Below are 23,165 nucleotides of genomic sequence, written 5' to 3' on the forward strand. Positions count from 1 at the left end.
GTTCCGTACAGACTCAACTCTGCACCCGTGTCAATATGTTCATTATATGCAAGCCTCTTGATTTATAATCACCGAGTCTAGTAATTGTTTAAGAGAGTTCTCTGGCAGTTACGAAACTCGAGAGACTGTGGGATACTGAAGGGAAAGGAAGCAGTTCTAACGAGCTCTTCTCAAACACAAGGATATAACTTGTGAACTCGGCTAGTATATATGAAACATTTGTCATGGAGTTGTAGAGGGAGTTATGTGCCTCGCCGGGCTAAAGTAGTGGATGACCTTGCTGTACGGCAAGTTAAACAAGGATCTGAAACTACTAGGTTCCGTACAGACTCAACTCTGCACCCGTGTCAATATGTTCATTATATGCAAGCCTCTTGATTTATAACCCTAAAATGGTGTCAAGACTCTAGCGACTAAAATAATTATTACCTATTTAATTCGCATTTTTGACACCACTTGGGGTACCAAATTTTGGGCTCTAAAACTCCTATTTCTTGGCCAATTTTTCATTTTTTCATGCGGATTTGGAGGCTATTAAAGTATTTGACCCAGTCAAAAAAGTTTCAGTTGTATATCTTTTATGGATTTTGCGGAAATTCGCGTTAAAGTTGATAACGTGGTGTCAGTAAAATGGCACGGATAAATATATATGGTCTCGCTTTATATATAGTAAGATTTGAAATGGGATATGCAGCAAGTATGACCAAATACTGAATATAATTATATCAAACGAATCTTGCGCTGTCCTCTTCAACTGTGATTACTGTCGTGTATTTGAGTATAACAGTCTAGTCATTATTTTGTGGTAAATATTTGATCAGTAAGTTCGAATTAAAAGGTTTTGGTTCGTGCAATTATTTATTTACTGGGCCGCCCTCAGACTGTCATTCCGCCGCAGCTTCAATCTGTTAGTGTTTATGAACAGATGCGGTAAAAGGTATCGTTTAGGGAATCCAAATTCTATAAGTATGCAACGTCGACAACGTTTGCAACGTCGACAACGTTGTTATAGTATAACAACGTTGTCGACATTGCATACTTTCTACAGTATAACAGAGCTAGATGATGAAAAGAAATTAAAACATATAATAACTGATTTAAAAAAAATCCTCGAACAAAGCTTTCGACTAGCGGCCAGCGGGTTTCTAGTATATATAATTAAATATATTGTCTCGCTTTATATTTAGTAAGATGGGCCTGTAACATATATTGCATATCAACCATATGTTTTCGCACACTTAATTTATGTAAGCAAGCATGTTATTTAGCGTGTATTCGTATGAATGAGCTTAAAGACCTTCCTTATTCATGTGTTTTTTAAATTTTCAGCATGATTCATGTTCAGGAACCGAAGATATGACAAAATAATACGATAAAAATCAACGAATTTCGTCAAATTACGCGACTTTTACACCTAATTTTGCTCCAAAAGCTGCGCACCATCAAATATGGCATTTAGGCGAAACTTACTGATCATTCCAAAAAGGTATAACAAATTTGGTCCTATGAAAATTCTCACATTCTTTAGAAAACAATGGTACAAAAATTTTGAAAATCCGAGCAAGTTTAGTTTTATCGTGCACCCACTAGTATAATAATAAAGGGGGTAAATAGTATGGTGAGTATAAGTGACACAGTCATGTTTGCCAGCACTGTGATTATTTTAGACATTTAGTTTCTTGAGTCTTAACACCATTTTAAATTTAAATTTAAAGTTAGAGTTAGACGGGTTTCTGAATCCTGCTAGTATTATTAACGAACAAACTTTTAAAACATGGGGCAAAATTTTTCATCAAATGCTGTTTAAAGCAAGAAACTCACATTTTTTTTTTCATTTTCTGAAAGTTGAGTCTATTATAGGCTAGCTCGATTTCCTTATATACTTTGTTGTCCTTATTCGAACTTTATAAACGGTGTGTAACCTAAACGAATTCAAATTCAAATTACAATGTTAATGTCTGACCCAATATAAAAGGTAAATTTAAAATATGAATTCGTATTTATTCCTCTTCTTTTTTGTTTTTCAGTAGGCTCATGACGACATAAAGATGCAGAGCCTCTCGTTTTTAGGTTTTGCAGCTTTCTGTCTAGTTGTCAGTGATGCAGCGGATCCCAGTATTCCAGGTAATATAAGCTAGATTTTATAATATTTTCTACTCGACTGAGAACTGAGAAGTACCATTTATAATTGTCATATGTCTTTTAAACACCACAATTTCAGGTCAATGGAAGGACAAGAAATATAGACAACAGATTGAAATTCCCAACCGAGCGGATGTTTATATGAAGACTGATCTGACGATTGGAAATCTCAGAAATTTGAGAATCAACTATCAAACCAATAACAGCATGAATGCAGGGGCTTTCAGATTACAGTTCTCAGATCCACCAAAATATGGTTTCATTAAGTGTACGACAGTAGACGGAGACGATTTAATTTTAGACCTTCCTGTTGATTTGCCCGCTAAAGATGATGATGGTTTTAGGATCTTCAAAGTAGAAACGCACGGAACAATGGGTTTGAAGATCAGTTGTAACGATGAGTTACTGATCACTTTCGAACCTTCCGACGCAGTGTGCACAGGAGTTTCGTATTGGAGAGATGCGTGGGAAAGAAACAAAGAGTGGATGAACTTTAACTTGGACAACGGAGTAAGACAGTACGCATTCTCAACTACGAAATCCGAAGGTAAGAAATACTGATATATAGCCACTGCCAGTATATATTAACTATTCGTCCCTATATGCCTCACCAAAAGAATGATGATTAATCACTCTACACTCGACTGTCACGTAACTTTTTAACACGTCCTCTAGTTGGCTCTGAAATGAATGCCTATTCGAAACCCTAACCCTCTAATCTGATCCCAACCCTAACCTAATCTCTAAATGAAGCATATTGATATGCTGAAACCCTTACCCTAACGAGAAATTAGACCAATTTCCTTATATGGTAATCTTACGTGATCGAGACAGTTTTTCGCCGATATCTCGCGCGCTAGGGGACCATTTTAATAGTCGTTCAGGACTAGCTAGAGAACGGGTTGAAAAAGTCACGTGACAGTCGTCGAGTGTTGGAGGACTTCGCCGCTTCGACGCGCCGCGCGAACTAGCATTCTTGCTTCGCATCGATCGACGATCGTTGCTCTGCTTCGCAGAGCAACGATCTCGACGGATTGACATCGTCAATCAAGTCGAGTGTAGAGTGATTAATCATCATCCGAGCGATTTAGTGCATAGTATTTAGTAGTGTAGTAGGGGCGCTTTGATATATGATATACCTGATCGGTCATTGTTTACAATTACTGGATATTGCGAGAGCGGATATAATTTTAAACGGACATTACAACTAACGATCAAATAAAAGGCATTCAAAACCATTACAAATCAAAAATTATTTTTGGGCGTTTTTTAATTTTTTTTATTTACAATTTAGTAAATAATTTTTGATAGATTTTTTAGTACAGTAATTGTAACTGTAATACTAATAAGCAAGAAAAGCAGTCGTTAAGCAATAAAATGATGATATAGTTTATAATCCGACGACAGAAATTGACAGAAGGCAAAATTAAAAAGTAGCGCTTCCAAATGGTGTTCGTTCAAATAAAGTCTTGTGTAATAACACGATGTCCCGCCCCATTTTCTAAATTGATCATTTTTGTTGGAGGACTTCGCCGCTTCGACGCGCCGCGCGAACTAGCATTCTTGCTTCGCATCGAAGCAAGTCGACGATCGAAGCAAGTCGACGATCGTTGCTCTGCTTCGCAAAGCAACGATCTCGACGGATTGACATCGTCAATCAACATTTTTGGGACTTTGACGGGTTATAACTTCCGCTTGGAACAGCCATTTGCCCAAAACTTGGTACCAACCGACTCTACTCACTGAGACCTTTCCAATGATGTATAATATGTTGGGTTTTGAGACATAAAATGTTCACCCGCAAGTTGACGCTCTTAGTACATAGTACATACACTATAAGGTTGTATCACGTTGCAACCCCCACGGTCGTTTCCTGACGATACAGGGGGAGCCGCGCACTTCGTGCGCGGCGGGTCATACAACGTATGACAAGTGTAAGGTATTTGGTATGTCTTGTATAATCGCATCCCTTCCAAATTGATCCAATATAATCTTCATATCAACATTTCAGGAAACACTGCCAGTTTGCGATCTAGATCTGCTTATCAATACCTAGCTGCAATCTTCGTCTGCTACATGATGCTCTTCTAGTTATGGTAATTTTTATTTAATTGTGACCATTATTTTTTGTTAATTAATTAGAAAATTTGGTTAAATTCCAATCATATTAATGACTCAGCTTTGTAAAGGTTTTATGTTTTATCCCAATAGAGAAATAGTTCACACATAACATCGGATCGGATAGTTATTTTTGTCTTTTCATCTAAAAATCTAATTTATTTCAGGACAAACCGCACAAAAAGTTCTGATTACAGCATAGACTTTTAAATTTCCATTTTGCATACTAGTTAGGGACAGTACAGAGTGTCCAATTAGAAGTTGTCCATGTTCGCGAGCTTGATCTTGCATGTGGTACTACTCTGATCTCAGCGGTGGTCACATCTTATTAGCTATGGACGATTGAGTTACACTTTGACTTTTCGTTAAATATTTCTGTTTAAATGTTTCAATGTTCAAATTGTCGATGTAGATTGTAGGCTCCTGTACCCACGTCTGTCAGTTACATTAGAACCACTATTTGTATTAATCATAAAGAATCCTCACACCTTAGAACCACTATCACATTAGAACCACTATCTGCATTAATATCTTACTATATATAAAGCGAGACGATATATATATTATATATCTGTGCCATTTTACTGACACCACGGCATCGACTTTAACGCAACTTTCTGCAAAAACCGTAAAAGATATACAACTGAAACTTTTTTGGCAGGGTCAAATGCTTTAATATCCTCCTATCTGCATTAATATAATCATAATGTACGGGGCCTTTACCTTCCTGATTTTATGATCCGGGTTATATTTTATATCCGGAATTTTATGATTCCTGACTTTATGATCCTTATTTTATTATCCGTTCTGATTCCAATATTTTCCAAAAGTCCAAATGACTAACATTTAATATGGTCGTTAATTAGCGAGAACCCATTAAATTTAATCAGTAAGGAACCTCCCACGGAGTTAGCACCTTTATGTTCACGGAAAGGCCCTCTAGATTAAAATTAAATTATTGGTATTTTATGCATCACGGCTGATTAACTTTGAATGGTATTGACCGGTATTTCGAATCAGTCGGACTCTTTTGATAATTGATAATAGTAAAACAAAGTATTTTTAGTAAAACAAAGTATTTTATTTATTAGCAGTGCAATCAATTCATATGATATAATTATAAGAATATAATAGTATGTCACACCTATTTAACTGTTACTTTTGAGTAGTCGTGCCTTGGCTAAATCTAACTAGGACCAGTGGTGTCGATTAACATTTAATAGGTGAGTCTAAGTGACACAAATTGAAAATTTTAAGAAAAGACGGATAAAAACACAGATCCAAGGACAAGGAGACCCCACTGCAGGACCATACATGCTATTGGCTTGTGCATGGCCCAAAAAGGTTCCAGTTGTCCAGGAAACTGTACGTAGCTGGTCAACTAGTTTTGAATTCAGACTAGGCTTGATTTGTTCTGGGGTTTCTAGAGGTAAGATTTGATGGTGCCAGGTTTGTTCAGGCGGACATGGAAATTATGCGATGGATATATAGGTATATAAAAATCATATCAATATAAAAATAGATCCAAAAATAGATCCAAAGATTCACACGGCAGTCAGGGAACTTCCAGACAGGATGCTTTTGAAACAGGTATAATTAGCGCTTTTGTAATTAATTGTATGCAAGGGATGGGATGCTGATCAACTAAGCTGGTTCAATGCCCCAGCTATTTAGGGGGAGCCACTCAATTTCACGCCCAGGTGTTGTCAATTGCTGGGTTTCCAGTAACAGCTTTTTGATACGGCTCTTGATAATTGAGATGGGGGAGGAAAGGTCGGAAAATTTACTAGAGCCAGGGACCATGACATTGTTTTCATTAGGAGTGCATTTGTCGAATATTTTATCAATCAAACTGTTCCATATAGTCGTACCTTTGACGACAAAATTGTGTTTAGAAATGTCAAGTTTGTGTCGGGGGACCCGCATAGTTTGGCTACATGTTCTGGAACTTGTTTGGAATAAACTTGTCAGAGAGATGGGTTGATGCAGTTTCAAGATTTTAAACAGTTCAGTGGATATATGTTGGATGTACAGGTTGTGGATTGACATGATTTTCTCGGTATTGAAAATTGGCTTAGTGTTTTCCAAAGCAAAGCTCCTTTTTGCGATGTGTTCACTGTATGGTCTTGCACGTGCACATGTTTCATAGTACTCTGCCCGGTCAAAGCTTGGTTTGCTTCCAAATAGAAGGCGTACGCATCTTTTTTGGATGGAGAACAGTTTAGATAGTCTATGAGGTGTGACACCACCCCAGCTACTGATACAGTAGCTCATATGAGACTTGAATAAGGAGTCATACAGTTTATGGTACTCTGTTTCTGGAATAAACTTCATAATACGTTTAATTATAGCTATACTTGTAGTTAGTTTACTTTTTATGTTATCTAGTTGGTTTTTAAGAATGTGGTCAATGGAGTAATTGATGGCATGTGCCGTTGAGTGGTTGGATCTGAATCCAAACTGTTTATCGTATATGACCATATGTGAAGTAAAGAAGCTATATAGTCGGCAGTAAATTACTTTTTCAAATATCTTACCAAAGATAGGTAGAATGGATATAGGCCTGTAGTTGTCAAACAGCTGTGGGTCTCCTTTTTTAAATACTGGGGTAACCTTACCTATTTTGAGAATATTTGGAAATAGACCCAGCTTCATGAATGAATTTAGGAAACCAGCTAGGTGCCTAGAGATTGTTGTGCAACATTTCTTAAGAACAGCTATTGATATGTCACTAGCCTTGTCACCCTGGAAGGTTTTAACAATTTTTTCGATTTCCTCAGAATCACAGGGGTTTAAGAACATACTGTTGGTGACTCTTTTGTTAAAATAGTTCTTATAATCAAGGGGTCTCTGGCAAGCTGTGTCACGACCTATTGGTTTGGAGGAGCAGAGTTTCGCATTAAGTTTACCTGCAATGGAAGAGAAGAACATGTTAAAGCCATTCGATATGACACGTTTGTCTTTTACTAAACTACCATCTATTTTGAACGAGGCCTTAATTCCAGTTTTTGTTTTTCCTCTCAGTTCATTGATCAGTGCCCATGTTTGCTTCATATTACCTGAGACTTTTGAGAATTTTCTGCAATAGTACAATTTCTTGGCAGATCTGATAATGTATTTTAACTGTCGACGGAATTTACTATAGGTTAAGTATAGATCAGAGTCTCCAAGAGGGTTGGGTTCCTTAATTGTACTCTTCCACTGCTTGTAAAGATATTCTTTCTTTTTCACTGATGCAATGATCCCTGGTGTGATCCAAGGGTTTGCAATCATATTTCTTTTTGACTTTTTGAACGATTCAGATTCAATTAAAAAGTTTTCTTCGATCAAAAGTTTTATCTTATTTGCAAAAATTTCAAAGTTTTCTACGTTGTAGCACACCTGCCCACAAAAATTTGTTTGAATATCTTCTAAGAACTTGTTCATATTAGATTCACAGTAGTCATATTTTGGTTTACAAGGGTCAAGTTCTGGTTCTTCAGGCATGCTACATTCGAGAATACAGAAAATTGGAGAGTGATGCGAAACCCTGGTATCCAGTAGTCCAGCTGACACAATATTGTCAGTGGAGTTTGTCAGAATATTGTCAATAAGCGATGGGACACAGCCTGGTTTATGGTGCGTTGCCAGTGATATAAGTGGGATGAAGTTATTTCCATATAAAATGTTTTCAAAGCTGGCAGAGCCTTTATTAAATAGATAGATTTATAGTATTGTGAACTGTAGATCGATTCATCCTGCAGGAATTTTAATCAAACTTTCTCGTGCAGTAATTTAGATTTATGAAGTCTATCAAAGTATGAAAGCCCGTTACGGGAAAAATAACAAGTTTCAAATTTGATCGAGCTGATATTGTTTGAGTGCACGAAACACAATCTTGTCTTGATCGAACTTACTTTAGTTACGCTCCCCTTAAATTGCTCGCCCAAATTTTAAGAAAATTCTTGTGAAAAGGCCATGAGGATATGAAAGTACTTTTGTTCAGTGTATTTTTGGAAGCTGATTCTGAACCACCCCCATGATTTAAAGTAAAAATGCTTCCCTGAGAGTTATGGGCAAAAAACTGTTCTGGTCACGTGACAGGCTAGTTAAACACGAATTCGATTGTTTAGGGCTCGGGTTAGGGTTAGACTAAGGGTTGTGGATAGCTTTGGGGTTATGGTTAGGGTTAGATCAGAGTTGGGATCCGGATCAGGGTTTATGTAAAACCGCTTTGTTCGGCTGAAAAACCGTAAGAAACAAAGATACGTGATAATTTTTGGGCGAGCGAATTAGTAAAAGCCCTTTATTTATTGTTAATAATAAACTTGTATCACTTGTCCCCTAAAACTAAATCCAATTAAAATACCTTTTCGATTCGAAGTACTAAACAAATACATTTCCTAAAACTAATTATATCAGTGAGTTTCTCCTAAGTGCCATATTTGATAGTGCGCGGCTTTTGGAGCAAAATTAGTTGTAAAAGTCGAGTAATTTGACGAAATTTGTTGATTTTTGTCGTATTATTCGGTCATATCTTCGGTTCTTGAACATGAATATAATCTTGACCAATGTTAATGATCTGGCCCGGCGCGCGCTACTTCGTAGCACTTGCCATCGGGCGCTACTTCGAAGCAATTTAGACGAGTAACATCCGTCAACATGAATCATGCTGAAAATTTTTCAGAACCTAGTTTAATCATACTAAACTACCAAACCTAAATTAGTTGGGAGAGATTGACATTGATTAAGAGAATTTTGTAGGTTTACAACCTACCAGGACGCGCGCCGAGTTGGACTCGTCGACGGTCCAATATATGGAACAGATATTTTACGAGTATCACCCGTTAAAGAGAATTAAGAGGTCTCAAAATGACAAAATAGGTGTAAATTCGTTAATAACTCAAATTTTGACCATCGAAATTGCTCAAACTAATTTGAATTCAGTAAAACATAAATGTTTACGTATGCTGACCAAATTTGAACAAAATTATTGCATGGGAAGTATTATAACTTTTTTTATTGTTTTCGAAATATTGTGCTTGCCAAAATATGCTTGCTAAAAAACCATTCAATGGTCAGCACGCGCGTCTTACACAGGGGACTATAGTACAGTGCAAAGAAATTGCTGCTAACTGCTGCTCACTGCTGCTAACTGCTGCTGTCGTGCGCGAGCCCATAGCAGCAGTTAGCAGCTCTCTCTCTCTCTCTCTCTCTCTCTCTCTCTCTCTCTCTCTCTCTCTCTCTCTCTCTCTCTCTCTCTCTCTCTCTCTCTCTCTCTCTCTCTCTCTCTCTCTCTCTCTCTCTCTCTCTCTCTCTCTCTCTCTCTCTGTCTCTCTCTCTCTCTCTCTCTCTCTCTCTCTGTCTCTCTCTCTCTATCTCTCCCTCTCTCTCTGTCTCTCTCTCTCTCTCTCTCTCTCTCTCTCTCTCTCTCTCTCTCTCTCTCTCTCTCTCTCTCTCTCTCTCTCTCTCTCTCTCTCTCTCTATCTATATCTCTCTATATATATCTCTGTTCTGGTCAACAGTTTCTGGCCTCTTACTTTAAGAGGGAGGTCCTGCTCGCTGCACGCCAGGACTCCCAAAGTATATACGAAATCATAAAATAATGAATATCAATGCAACAGACCCCTGGAGTCTAGAAGCTGTCGCTACCTGGCTCAGAGCAAACCCACTTTCGTTGTAATACTTCTGCGGTCAGACAAGGGACTTCCGAGCTAGGTCAAAGCCTGGGAGATATGTCTCTATGCAGAGATAGGCCTAGGTTGAGTTCCTAGTGTGGGATTTTCATTTAGCGAAAGTTCCTGGTGAAAAATCCAAGGAAGTTACCCACAAATTAGAAGATATGGTTGAGTTTACTGTTGTAGGTTTACAACCTACCAGGACGCGCGCCGAGTTGGACTCGTCGACGGTCCTGTATATATATGGAACAGATATTTTACGAGTAACACCCGTTAAAGTTTATTGTTGTTAAGATCCTCCATAGCAGTGCAGTGAGCAGCAGTGAGCAGCAGTGAGCAGTGAGCAGCAGTGAGCAGCAGTTTCTTTGCACAACAGTCCCCCCTTACGGTCGATGGCGCACGGCTTACTTGTATCACGTCATGACTCCCATGGTTGTTTTACTAACTCTATGTGGAAACCTCTTTATATTTTTTACGATACAGGGGAGCCGCGCACTTGTACGTGCGCGGTGGGTCAAACAACGTATGACAACTGTTAGCCCATTAACAATAGACAACATCATGATACAGGTTGGGTCTAGTAAAAACTATTCACTTTGTAATTTAATTATTAAAATTAATCTCTATCTTTTTGAAAATTTTTAGTCGACTAGTTTGCTTCCACTTAATTTGTATTACGTAGTGATCCCCACTGTCTAGAGTTTTTACGATACAGGGGGAGCCGCACACTCGTGCGCGGCGGGTCATACAACGTATAACAACACTTAATCGCCTGCCCAAATTTTAAAAACATTCTTGTAAAAATGCCCTACAGGTATAAAATTAATTTGAGTGGGTTTATTTTTGCTGTTGCAAAGCCAAAAGCACAAACGCCAAATTTAACTGTTAATATAATGCAACGACTGTGAAACATGTTTAGTGTTTACTGTAAATGTAATTTATTATCTCATATCTTAATATTAATAATATAAAAATATTTGACACATCACGCTGTAACCCCTTTTGAGCGCGGCCGACCGGCCGCGTGCACGAGAGGTATACAACGTGTAGCAAAATAAATGCTTAAGGCTCCAAGTGACAGAATCATGTCACTCCAAAAAAATCCCCTGAACGAAGGTATAACGAGATATCACTGTAACCCGGGTTAAATACTGAAAGACGAGTGGTCAAATTGCATAATCTAATCCACATAGCCAAGCAGTTTTTTTTTTTTTTCATTCCTAAAAAAAAAAAATGGTTAAAAAAAAAAAAAACCCCCCCGAGAAATAACTAAACAACAGCTGCATCAATGCTACAGCTCCTGTGAATAATGACTGAAAAAAATTAAAGCCCCTCCCCTGCCCCCCCGCCCCCCCCCCCCCCCCCCCCCCCATTTGGAGGCGGTGCTGGCAACCTGCAATACTCTCAGACAACCACCTTTGTTGTGGAAACAAACCCCGCACAACGAGGCAGCTTTCAAAACGAAAAAAAGTATTACGTAATCGCCGAGAGGGAGGGATTTTCCGAATGATACGCATTGTGTAATTTTTACAAATCGCTATGGTGGGGGGGGGGGGGGGGGCTTAAAAATTTGTCCAATAATGATTTACTATATATGAACGGCCTCCCTAAGAAGTAAAGAAAAGGGAGACTGCGAAAGAGTAATGCACCATCTGGAAACTGAATCCACAGTTGTATAGTTCTGAGCGTGGACAAGCTAGAATCGGAAAAATAGCATAATGTTTGCTGTCCCTCACGACATTACGGTCTGTACTAACAGCTGAATAAACACACCTACCTATCAATCCAATACTGCCCATTAATTCTCGTCAATATTGGTGACTGATATGCAGATACCGTGAACCTCCAATCTCTCTGGGAAGGGCTAAGTAGTCAGCCACTCCGAGGTGTGCGTGGAAATTAAGACCTACGAGTGTCTTTGACTCTTTCTTGATGTGGAACAGCAAGCATGAACTGATAATTAATGTCGTGGTTTTTTTTTTTTTTTTTTTTTTTTTTTATTTTTTTTTTTTTTTTTTTTTCTTTTTTTTTTTTTTTTTTTTTTTTTTTTTTTTTATTTTTTTTATATATTTTTTTTTTTTTTTTTTTTTTTTTTTTTTTTTTTTTTTTTTTTTTTTTTTTTTTTTTTTTTTTTTTTTTTTTTTTTTTTTTTTTTTTTTTTTTTTTTTTTTTTTTTTATTTTTTTTTTTTTTTTTTTTATTTTTAATTTTTTATTTTTTTATTTTTTTTTTTTAGTTTTTTTTTTTTTTTTTTATTTTTTTTTTTTTTTTTTTTTTTTTTTTTTTCACAAACTTCCGAGTGGTCGCCGTTAGTGACCCATTTTGATCGATTATAGAATTAAATCAACGTACAGGAGTAATGACCAAGATGATAACATGTTTTTATACTATTACTACTAATTGTAAAAGTTTGACAACATTAATATTTAATTAATCGATTTTGTTGGTCCTAGTGGGTCCGCTAATGACCATTTAACCGAATTTTTCGCAGTTTATGATGAATTATCACTTGCTGAGAGCGCTTTTGAACTGATGATGTTCACGCTTTAGGCTGAATTCAAGAAGTTACATGTATCATATTAGTAATAAGCAAGGAGCCGAGTGGGTCTTTAATGACCCAACATCTGTATTTTTAAAACGTTAGAGTCACACAGTATTGATCAAATGTTCTTTAACTTATGCTAAAGTTTTTATTTTATCACTAACTCCTATTTTTTCGAGAAGTTAAAGCCGAAAAACCGAGATGGTCCGCCGTTTGCGACCCGGAACGAGTGGGTCGTATGCGACCATAGCTGTATCTTTTAAAGTAAACGAGATACAAATAGCTTTTGATATCTTATTTTTGCTGTACAGTGACCTATGTGTTAACGGCAATCAAAATCGGCAAACTTTAAACTCGATCGTCCCCTAATGGTTAAAAGCAATTTGCCCTTAAGTATGATAATATAACCAGTTTAATCTTGTTCGCGTACTCGTAAACATAGCCCTATCTTATTAAAAAACTTTGTAACCCTGTTACAAGGTTTTCCGCTTCGATTTTCATCCATAAAAAATCCTTATATTTTCAATTCTCTGCCGGCCAGCTGTGTTTAATAGTAAATTAGATGTCCCTTACACGCACCTAGCGTACACAACCTTACACAAGTTACATAGCACCCAATTGGCACTGCACAGTCAACGTGTGCAGTGACGTGGGCTAATCAGACATTTAACTGTAAACACACTCTAATTAACAACTCGGTAAACACACTCTAACTGACCCGCAGTACTGAGGACAGACAATGAGTCCGAACAGCCCCCCAGTAGGGACAATGTACTTGTAGGACCCAGGGGACCGGAGAGTAGAGAGAATGTAGTGGTGGACCAGGTTAATCAGCTGCCCTGTTACCCAGATACAGAGTCCTACTTTAACTCGTAGCTGCAGGGGAGTGGGTTTAGTTAGATACAAGTACATTGCAAAACCTGGTTTAGGCTTCAATCTGCTCAACCTATCAGATCCAATCTTCCTTTTATTTTCTTCTTTTTTAATTATATCCGATATTAATAGGCTTGAAATATTTTCGAAGTGTGTCCACTATAGCAAACCTCATCGTCAAGGAAAGAGTTTCTGTCAGGTCCAGAGAGTCTGTGGAGAGAGTATGCGGTAACCACAGCTCCAAGCGAGTAGAAAGAGGCTATCTGAAACAAACACGTGTAGTGTGTACTGTATTATTACACAGTCTGGCAGTGTTAAAGGCAGGGTTAAACACAGTGTGTATCGTCTAAAAACTAAGTGTAAGGTATCAAATAACAGGAGCATGATAATGTTCAGTTAATTCAATGTTTTATGCTGGGACTGGACGAAATGTTTATAACGCAACTGAGAAACAAGTTAGAAAAAGTGAGAAAAAGTGAGAAATAAGTGAGAAACAAGTGAGAAACAAGTGAAAAACAAGTGAGAAACAAGTGAGAAACAAGTGAGAAACAAGTGAGAAACAAGTGATAAACAAGTGAGAAACAGGCGATGAGAAGCGTACCTCGATAACAGTTAGAAATAGGCAGTCCTTACTGTACTTGTGTACAAATAGCACCTCCAGACACCGTTTAGTGAAGTGAGTACAGTATAAACCCAACATCAGCAGATCGTACGAACTGGGGGGACAGCTTGGTTATTTGGAAAACTTCTTACTCTGAACAAATAACGCTTTATCGATATTCCTTAAAAAACTAATCCTGTCAAATTTCCCAAAGCACTGTAAATCTGACCTGGAGGGAGCTCCCAGGTAGTTCCAGACAATAACGTAAGCTACAGCGGGAGTGGAGTACATGATGAACCAGCCCACTCTAGCGGGACACCCCCCTTCTGGAGCGAACTTACTGAAACATTAGTGTTACTGTGGTTACTGTGGTTAATGTGCTGTGGTTACTGTGGAGTGTGGTTACTGTGGTTACTACATGGTTAATGTGCTGTGGTTACTGTGGTTACTGTGGTTACTGTGGTTACTGTGGTTACTGTGGTTACTGTGCATTGTGGTTGTTATAAATGTTGGAACATTTATTATTGAATTGAAAGAAAGCACTGATATACCAGAACTAACAATTAGTTAGGGCAAGAGTTGATTTTTCTGTGAACAAATTCGTAACAAAGGTTTGTCTACAGGAATGTGTTGTCCATAGTCCCAGGAACCACCAAAAAAAACCGTCCAGCTGAAACTTTTGGGCAAAAATTTTTATAGTCATTTTTCTCCAGGAACCCATACGCCCCACCCCTAATATTGGTTATTCGGCTCCCGAAGGTCTTGAGATCTCCATAGGGGATGCAAAATGACCGCAATGGCCACATTATGGCAGGCGAATGATAGTTTCAGAACGATTGGGGCTTTATTTTTCGAAATAAATGGAATTTTTCGAAATTTTTCGAAATTTTATTGAAATTTCGAAAAAAATACACCAAATTATTTTTAACGCTTATTTCAAATCTTACTCGGGAAATAACTTCAATTAACAAATATCAAGGTTAACTAACAAACAACAGATTATTGACCAACCCCCAGACAGCTATTCGACGGTACATACTACTCTGGTTGAATGTCTTAAGTTATCCTATAACAGTGAGCCGATGATAATCACATTCGATTTGCCATTGTGGATTAAGGCCACCCGAATAGTAATGGAAACTGGGATGCCTATTGTGGTCAGGGTTGGGGGCTTCCACACTCTCACGAGTTTTCTTGGCTGCATAGGCTATATAATGGCAGACTCGGGTTTAGAGGAGCTCATCAAACTCGTGTATCCTGGAGACGTCACGCATATATCGGATGGAGGATCTTACTATAAAGCGTTGAGAGCCCACTTTCTGATCGACGCCGCTCTTTGTTGTTTCATTATAGAGGAAGAAGTTTACGACGATGAACTAGTAGACTTGGAAGGTTACATCAACAAAAGTGTGAACGAAAATCTAGGTGTTAACTTTAAGACTAAATCTATTCAGGATCTATCAGAGAAGATAACTCTGCTTCTAAAGAACCTGTTTTCCAACAGTAGAACAGCAGCTCTATGGGTTACTTACCACAACATGATAACACTAGTAAAGGACTTCATAAGAGCAGAGAGGTTGCACGACTACAATATGCATTTATCAGCAGTAGCTTTGATGCTGCCCTACTTCGCAGCAGCTGGGAGGGGGCAGTATGCAAAAGCTTTAAGACTGTATTTGGAGCAGGATGCTATTTATAAAGTCAAGTATGGGGCGCTTTTAAAGACCTTTAAAGTAACTGGGCTTCACACGGTTTGTTACAACGACCACGAGTGGGCCGGGGTGTGGACTGACCTCTCCATAGGGCAGAGTCTTATGAGGGCAGCTAAATCTAGTGGTGGATTAACAAGTGGAAGGATGCGTAATCGTGAGTCCGCTCACAAGTTATGGTTGGCCACCCTGAATCAGATGGCTTTAATAAATCAGTCTTTTGGAGATTCATTAGCTAATTCATCGAAGCGAGGAGTACCAACTAAAGCTGCCATCCACTCAGATCTTACCAAGTCATCAATCAAGAAAAACTGTGATGTATTTGGAAAATTATTAACTTGGTTTAAAGTCACTGTCGACTTTACAGAATCCGAAGATAAGACTAAGTTAATATCTTTTTCAACTGGTCTTATATCACAGCCTGGGAACGATGAGGTGAATCCCGAGGAATGTTTGGCCGTTGGGGCTGTCCTTCAACGTGAGCTAGATGGGTTGACATTCATCGATAAGATAAGTATCAAAGGTAAAGCAAAGAACTTGACACAACTAAGAAAGCAGGTTAAAGTGAATAATAAAAGCGTTGCAGTCGATCCGTTGAAGTGTTTTAACCGTCTAGTCTTGGTTGCTGATAGAGAGACTTCAATAGAGGAATGCCTAACATACGAGTTAACTGTGGTGCCGATGAGCTTATTTGATCAATATCAGATGATGATTGATGAGGAAATCTAATAAGGCTGCTCTTGGTATAAACCAATCTACACTTAAATCTTGCAGCTTCACGATCCCACTAGTCATTGATGGAGGTTGGCTAATTCACCAACTAAGCTCATTTTAAGGGTGTGACAATTATGGTGAGGTAGCAATGGAGTACTTGAAGCTTATCCCTAAAAATCGGGAAGTTACTGTGATTTTTGATGGATATGAGCCTTCTACTAAAGATCACGAGCACAAGAGGAGAGTAAAAGCGTTCTGTGCTAATATTGCTGTAAAGAAATCCACCTTTTGTACTGTCACAAAAACAACATTTCTGAGCAACAACAATAACAAAAAAGAACTGATCGACCCTATCTCAAGCATTTTTACTGTAAATGGTATTGAAGTGATCAGAGCTTGTACCGATGCTGATACTTTAATTGCAAAGAAAACATTGGAAATGTCATTCCTTGGCGATATTGAATTGAACGCAGAGGATACCGATATAGTTCAAGTCTATTAGTACATCATTTCAACAGTGACCATCACAATGATATTTATCTAACAACGGAGAAGGGTACATATTCAATCAAAGAAATATCAAGTCATCTAGATCATAAAGAAAAGGAGATACTTCTTCTAATTCATAGTATTTCGGGTTGTGATAGCGTCAGTGGACTGTTTGGTTTTAGCAAGGTTAAAGTGCTAAAGAAAGCTCTCACCTTTGATGAGCAAGGTCAGTTGGCAACATAACTTTCGGTGAGAGAGTCAAAAGAAAAGATTATTGAGGCAGGCCTCTGTTTCTTGCAGTACATTTATGGTGACAAGAAAAAGACTCTTTCTGCTTTGAGATTCCTAGCATACAATAGGATGGTAGCAAAAAAGAGTCTCAATCCGAATAGGCTACCTCCAACAATAGCTTCAGCAACGAAACACATCCTTAGAGCTTACTTACAGTACCATAACTGGTCATGCTTAACGCTGACAGTCTGAATCCCCTTGACTACGGCTGGAAATTGGCTCCTGGTGGCACTTACGAACCAGTTGCAACAAAAGCTGTAATTGCTCCAGAGTCTATTTTGAACCTTATATGTTGTAACTGTTCTGTCGATGTGGAACAGGCCTGTTTGACTTTCAGATGTTCATGTAGGAAATATGGCTTCAATTGTTTGCCAGCTTGTGGACGATGCCATGGTATGAACTGCACAAACATTAGACATGATGAACCTGAAGAACAAGCGAATTTTGATTAATATTAACTGTGTATTAATAATTGTCATGGTATTTACTGAGAATACACATTTTAGATTAACTGTATTTGTTATTTGTAGATGAGTTTTTAAATAGATTTGAAATAAGCGTTAAAAATAATTTGGTGTATTTTTTTTCGAAATTTCAATAAAATTTCGAAAAATTTCGAAAAATTCCATTTATTTCGAAAAATAAAGCCCCAATCGTTCTGAAACTATCATTCGCCTGCCATAATGTGGCCATTGCGGTCATTTTGCACCCCCTATGGAGATGTCAAGACCTTCGGGAGCCGAATAACCAATATTAGGGGTGGGGCGTATGGGTTCCTGGAGAAAAATGACTATAAAAATTTTTGCCCAAAAGTTTCAGCTGGACGGTTTTTTTTGGTGGTTCCTGGGACTATGGACAACACATTCCTGTAGACAAACCTTTGTTACGAATTTGTTCACAGATTGACCCATAAACAGCAATTCTTGCCCTAACTAAATGACATGATACAGTAAATTAATTAAAAATCTAAACTTAAAATATATTTCAATAGCGATACAAATAGATCTACACCCATTATCTACATTCTACACCCATTTATTTATAGGTCCTGCCTGTACTGGAGATCATTATTATGATCACTTAAACAAGATCCTAAAAACACGTATTTAGTCTTAGAGGATTTATTTAGAGGTTCTATTTAGAGGTCCTATTTAGAGGTCCTATTTAGAGATCCTATTTAGAGGTCCTATTTACAGATCCAATTAAGAGGTCCTATTTAGAGGTCCTATTTAGAGGTCCTATAACCTATTTAGAGGTCCTATTAAGAGGTCCTATTTAGAGGTCTTATTTAGAGGTCCTATTTAGAGGTCCTATTTAGAGGTCCTATTTAGAGGTCCTATTTAGAGGTCCTATTTAGAGGTCCTATTTAGAGGTCCTATTTAGAGGTCCTATTTAGAACTCCTATATCTACCTGTACTGGAGAGGGTACCACTGGAGATACTCGTTCAGATAGTTACTAAAAGTGACAATAGCACACAGTATCAGAAAACCTTGATTCTCCCATGTCAGTTCGGCAGGAAACCACAGCCAACCCTGAAATATTGTTCATGTTTCTGAGGAAATAATAGAGAATAATTATTTTAAATACTTGTTAAACATTCGAGAATGTTCCAAAACTTAGCCTAAATGGCTAGATTAATCAAGAGTTTTTGATGCTGTGAAATTGGAACAGGTGAAAGTAACGGTATTACCCTAAAAATAAAAATACATAATTCATCGAACCTTGAAGTAAGCGAGGATGACAGGGAGAATTCCGAAGGAAAATCCGACAATAAAAGGACGATCACCCATCTTGCTAGAATAATTTAGGGTAAAGCTATAAATAAAATATCTGTTTCTAAACTTTAGAATTGTGAAATAAACAACTTTAGGAGATGTGTTAGAGCCGGTGATAAATTTCAAAGCGAAATGTTGTGTTTTTAAAGAGGCCTAATAGTGAGCACGAAGCCGTGAAAAGTTCAGTAACTATTGCTACTAAATCGGTAATATATAATAATTGTGAATACTGAATACTGAGTATCCATAGTCGGTGAATGTAACGGTGAATGTAACGGTTGGACCCCCCTGAATGTAACAGTTGAACCATTGTGACGGTAAGGTGCGTAACTCGTTACACTCGAGTATGTCACAGACCTCTACTGTGACTCACAGTAGAGGTAGAAATAAACAATTTTGAATAGTACTCATGAATTTTGAGCGTGGTGCAACCCACAAACTTTTACATTTGCAGCTCATAGAAAGGCTGAGGCAACAAGGACCGAAATGGTGTTCGAACTATCAAACATGATTGCAACAAAGATAGTATTGAGACATTTAGCAATAAATTTCAAGGGGCTCGAAATAAATAAATAAACTGAAACTAAATCACACCGCTCGCGCTGTATTATCTTGCTCCATTTAAACACAATAACAGACACTAACCTCATTTAAATACATATCATGGAACGGCAACTATGCGGTATCAAGATAAACCCGTACAGATCATCCAATCCACTTTAAAATGTACCTGACACTTTTTGCTAAACCTCATTAAAGTATGTAAGTTATGGTAGGATAACTTGTTGGTCCAGGAATTCTATAAACTATCTTATTACACGAGGGGACAGCGACAGGAAATAAAACTCACAAATTAAATGAGCACACTTTTAGTTTCCTGTTCTTACCGACTATAATATCCGGTTATCAAATACAGTTTCTTGTATAGAATTGAATAATCTCAAATGGAAAATTATAATCCTGTAATATGTAACTCTCATCCAGCATTCCTAATACTTGAATTAACTTCCAAAGTATCTAATACCTTATCAACGATCTCACTATAACTCTGATAAGAAACACAAGTGTCCTTATTCTCCAACAAAGTCCCACTATCCAAATATATTGACAAGTTAGGGTCTATTGGCACTGAGCCAAGGAACTTTAACTTGCAGTGTTCAGCCAGTCTCTGACCTCCACCCTGGTTAAATAACAGACTGCAGTCTGAACAGTTCGGGCACACAAACCCACTCAGTGTCTCAATGATTCCTAGTATATTAGCTCCGGTCGTCTTGCAGAAGCTCACTTGTCTCAACACATCTGCTGCGGCTAATGCCTGGGTAGGGTAGTGTTATTATTGCAAACTTCAACTGTTTTAAAGGTACCCACAGACTTCGGGTGATTAGGATCGGATGCAAGTTAATAATAAACTTGAGTCCTTCAAAACCACAAGTTAAAAGAAAAGCTTTTTATAGTGGTAATATAATCTCATCAACGGTTCTGTGCGGTTTATAATACAGACGTCAATGTTAGTTACCTGAGGTGAGGTAGTGAGGATGACGGAACAGTTAGGGACACATTCCATTACAGCCATGTGCTCATCTGATGTACCTGATAAAACACGTCAAATCAGTGTCCTGTAAGGAATTCTTATAAAATTGGACAATTAAATGTGAAACAATTTAGAACTAAAGAAGAGTTGTGTACTGTATTTCCTGTAGTTAGAGAGATGTTGCCTCACATTACCTGGCGGTGTGTCAATAATCAAGAAGTCAAGTGATCCCCAGCAAACATCCTCTAAAAATTGCTTTATCATAGCAGTCTTCTTGGGACCGCGCCAAATCACCGCCTGATCCTGGTTTTCAACCAGATAAGACAAGGATACTGCCGATATTCTCCCAGCCCCAACTGATTGAGTTAAAGGAACCCAACCTTGATCACAGGAGTGGATGTTTCCCTGAATAGTTCAGAATGAGATTATTATAAGATGTACGGTTATGAAAGAATGGTCATTATAATTAACAATACATTGTACAATATATAATATATTTATACTGATTGTTGTATAATGTATATAAGTTGATAGCAATAATATATGAACAACCTTCAGTCCAATCATCTTAGAGAGACTTGGTCCACACAGGTCAGCATCAAGGACTCCAACAGAGAATCCTCTTTGAGCGAGATTGAAAGCTATTACCGCAACAGTTGTGCTCTTCCCAACTCCACCTTTACCTGGAATGTTAAATTGCACAAATTGTTAACAACATGATTGTGATATTTAAAAATATTTTTGGAATGCTGTTGGCCCATAACAAAATTTCTAATTATTTCGTGAATACAACTCGTAAACTGCTCTTTTCAGGTAAATGAAACTGTTCAACGTTGTGAGTAATGTTCCTTATCGGATGTTACATCTAGGTATTCTTATATTATTGGAAGAGTTCAATCCTGAAGTTAAGCCAGTGAATTTACCTGAAAACACACCAATGATCCGTTTTACACTGGATGTACCAGAAAACACCTCAGTTGTTTCGTTATTATCATTCATTCTCTGGCCTACGAAAGGTATGCATTTAAAATAACTATACTGAAATACAATGTTATACCTTTGACACACCAGTTCTAGGTGCAATGTGCATGGTGTATATCAAGATCTGATCCATTCTGGAAAATTTCACTGATCTAAGAGACAGTGACGTAACTCTGCAGTACTTAACACAGCTTTTACAGCAGGGTATGGAGGAAATTTCTGTATCCTGTCTCATATGTTTATCAAATGCATAACAAAAAGAGGACTTTTCAAGAAAACAACAAATTCAAGAAAACAACAAATTTTTATTTAAATCAATTATAGCAACAATTTGAAAAACTTTTAAAGTTATTCTATTACCAAGGAATATACTACAGGTATGGTGACTTGGGCTATTGAGTTGTTAAGTAGATTAAGATTAGTAAACATGCACTTGCATTGTATTTATAAAAACTAGAAATTATGCTTCACAGTAAAATGGAGAAGCAGGCTGATCTTGGAGAGAGCAGACAGTAAAGTTTATGCACCCACCAGAGCTACCCACCTACCCCAGTTGTTCTTTTTGGTTTATCAGCTTGTATTGTTATATTTATGGACCCCAATTCACCACACTAAGAAGAAGTATGTAACAAAATGAGTTAAGTTAATGTCATCATATCAGTTTAAAACAGTAAAAGTTAAGTTAAGGATTGAATTTCTTAGTGGGAGGTGGATCGTTGGTATACCGTTAAATCGATTTAACACCGCAATTCCAGTCGCAAGCCTGGGACCACTACTAGCATTGTCACAACATCTACAAAGCTGCCATATAGCCTGACTGACAATTTTCTCGACTGACTGACAATGTTTCTTCTTTTCCCCATTTAGAATACAACGATTAGTACATTTTAGCTTATGATTAATATTATATTTTTACCTATTGAGATTAAGATTGACTACCATGGATCCCGTGTGACTATGAAATGAGACCGATCTCGCCCCATTGGCATGCTCCTTAGTTTGTCAAAGGTGGTGCTGGGCAGATCGCTGGTGTGGTGAGGAGGTTCGGAAGAGGTGCACAATATATGGTGCGAGGTCAAGGAGGTTGTGTATTGTTATGATGCTATGTTAGTCGCTTTGGTGAACAGGTGTCTGAGTACAGGAATGTACGAGAAAGAGGACTTGATTGCGTGTGGATGCGTGAGTTGCCTGTCACGTGGTCGTGAGTAGGTTTGATAAGATTTTGCGCGTGCGCGCGTTCCCGGTTTTAGTGAGAAAAGTGTAGCTTTTGCTACAAGATTGTCTTGGCGCCCTACGCCGATTGATGCCTTATCTTCGTCGTTTGAGATGTCGCTTTGTTCTTGTTAATTCGCGGTCCGGTTGTCCGGTTTAGTGCTATCTATTAAGCCGATTAGCTGGCCTCTATCCTAGGATAGGAATATTGAAAGTCGTGAAAGGCCCACGGCGGCATGTTGCAGTTATATGTTCTCCAGAGGAGCTGTTCATATACCGCATAAGGAGTTAGAAATAAGATTCTTTTTTGACACTAATGCTGCCTCGCCACAAAGTGCAATGCGGACAGACATAAGCCCTGGAAGAACAAGCAAAACCTGACAAGGATTCTCACCCTGTATAATAATATCGATATGTTTTTCGTCTAGAAACCCCTCGCCACTTCAATAGATATTGGGTCGGCAAATGGGTGAGTGAGTGATAAGGTGTAGAATACCTGTGTTAGGGGTGTAGAATGTGAAGGATATACA

At 37.9% G+C, this 23,165-nt stretch overlaps 4 protein-coding genes across 4 annotated transcripts in view; 2 read left to right on the forward strand and 2 right to left on the reverse strand.

The window, feature by feature from the left end:
- The first annotated feature begins 2,027 nt into the window (after positions 1-2,027).
- On the forward strand, positions 2,028-4,785 carry LOC134815875 (uncharacterized). The gene is made up of 4 exons (XM_063824466.1): positions 2,028-2,124; positions 2,222-2,689; positions 4,154-4,238; positions 4,428-4,785. The coding sequence occupies exons 1-3, from the start codon at positions 2,049-2,051 to the stop codon at positions 4,231-4,233; spliced, it is 624 nt and encodes a 207-aa protein (XP_063680536.1). The 5' UTR covers positions 2,028-2,048; the 3' UTR covers positions 4,234-4,238; positions 4,428-4,785.
- An 8,360-nt stretch (positions 4,786-13,145) lies between these two features.
- Positions 13,146-23,165, reverse strand: part of LOC134814709 (3-oxo-5-alpha-steroid 4-dehydrogenase 1-like) — a 78,464-nt gene continuing 68,444 nt past the window's right edge. The window contains exons 2-7 of the mRNA XM_063822891.1: positions 18,858-18,929; positions 18,547-18,668; positions 14,162-14,272; positions 13,933-14,047; positions 13,502-13,594; positions 13,146-13,334 (exon numbers count right to left, since the gene is read on the reverse strand). Coding sequence (XP_063678961.1) covers positions 13,146-13,334; positions 13,502-13,594; positions 13,933-14,047; positions 14,162-14,272; positions 18,547-18,668; positions 18,858-18,926 — 699 coding nt within the window. The 5' untranslated portion in view covers positions 18,927-18,929. The remainder of the gene's footprint in view (positions 13,335-13,501; positions 13,595-13,932; positions 14,048-14,161; positions 14,273-18,546; positions 18,669-18,857; positions 18,930-23,165) is intronic.
- Positions 17,700-23,165, forward strand: part of LOC134815967 (uncharacterized) — an 81,366-nt gene continuing 75,900 nt past the window's right edge. Inside the window, exon 1 of the mRNA XM_063824605.1 lies at positions 17,700-17,711. The gene's annotated coding sequence lies outside the window, so the exon portion shown is untranslated. The remainder of the gene's footprint in view (positions 17,712-23,165) is intronic.
- Positions 19,765-21,445, reverse strand: LOC134815676 (cytosolic Fe-S cluster assembly factor NUBP2 homolog). The gene is made up of 5 exons (XM_063824237.1): positions 21,366-21,445; positions 20,995-21,125; positions 20,637-20,847; positions 20,428-20,501; positions 19,765-20,226 (listed from the first exon to the last, which is right to left on the reverse strand). Exons 1-5 carry the CDS (start codon positions 21,439-21,441, stop codon positions 19,888-19,890), a joined length of 831 nt encoding a protein of 276 aa, XP_063680307.1. The 5' UTR covers positions 21,442-21,445; the 3' UTR covers positions 19,765-19,887.

This window comes from Bolinopsis microptera, chromosome 5 (genome assembly GCF_026151205.1).
Source record: "Bolinopsis microptera isolate Bmic1 chromosome 5, MBARI_Bmic_1.0, whole genome shotgun sequence".
Lineage (NCBI taxonomy): Eukaryota > Metazoa > Ctenophora > Tentaculata > Lobata > Bolinopsidae > Bolinopsis > Bolinopsis microptera.

Excerpts from the sequence above, each read along its gene's own strand:
- LOC134815875 (XM_063824466.1), top strand. The coding sequence starts at position 2,049 with ATGCAGAGCCTCTCGTTTTTAGGTTTTGCAGCTTTCTGTCTAGTTGTC. Across the intron at positions 2,125-2,221 it reads AGCGGATCCCAGTATTCCAG|GTCAATGGAAGGACAAGAAA; the intron begins GTAATATAAGCT and ends CCACAATTTCAG. Across the intron at positions 2,690-4,153 it reads CTCAACTACGAAATCCGAAG|GAAACACTGCCAGTTTGCGA; the intron begins GTAAGAAATACT and ends TCAACATTTCAG.
- LOC134815676 (XM_063824237.1), bottom strand. The coding sequence starts at position 21,441 with ATGAATGATAATAACGAAACAACTGAGGTGTTTTCTGGTACATCCAGT. Across the intron at positions 21,126-21,365 it reads GATCATTGGTGTGTTTTCAG|GTAAAGGTGGAGTTGGGAAG; the intron begins GTAAATTCACTG and ends TTAACATTCCAG. Across the intron at positions 20,227-20,427 it reads TCCTCACTACCTCACCTCAG|GCATTAGCCGCAGCAGATGT; the intron begins GTAACTAACATT and ends TACCCTACCCAG.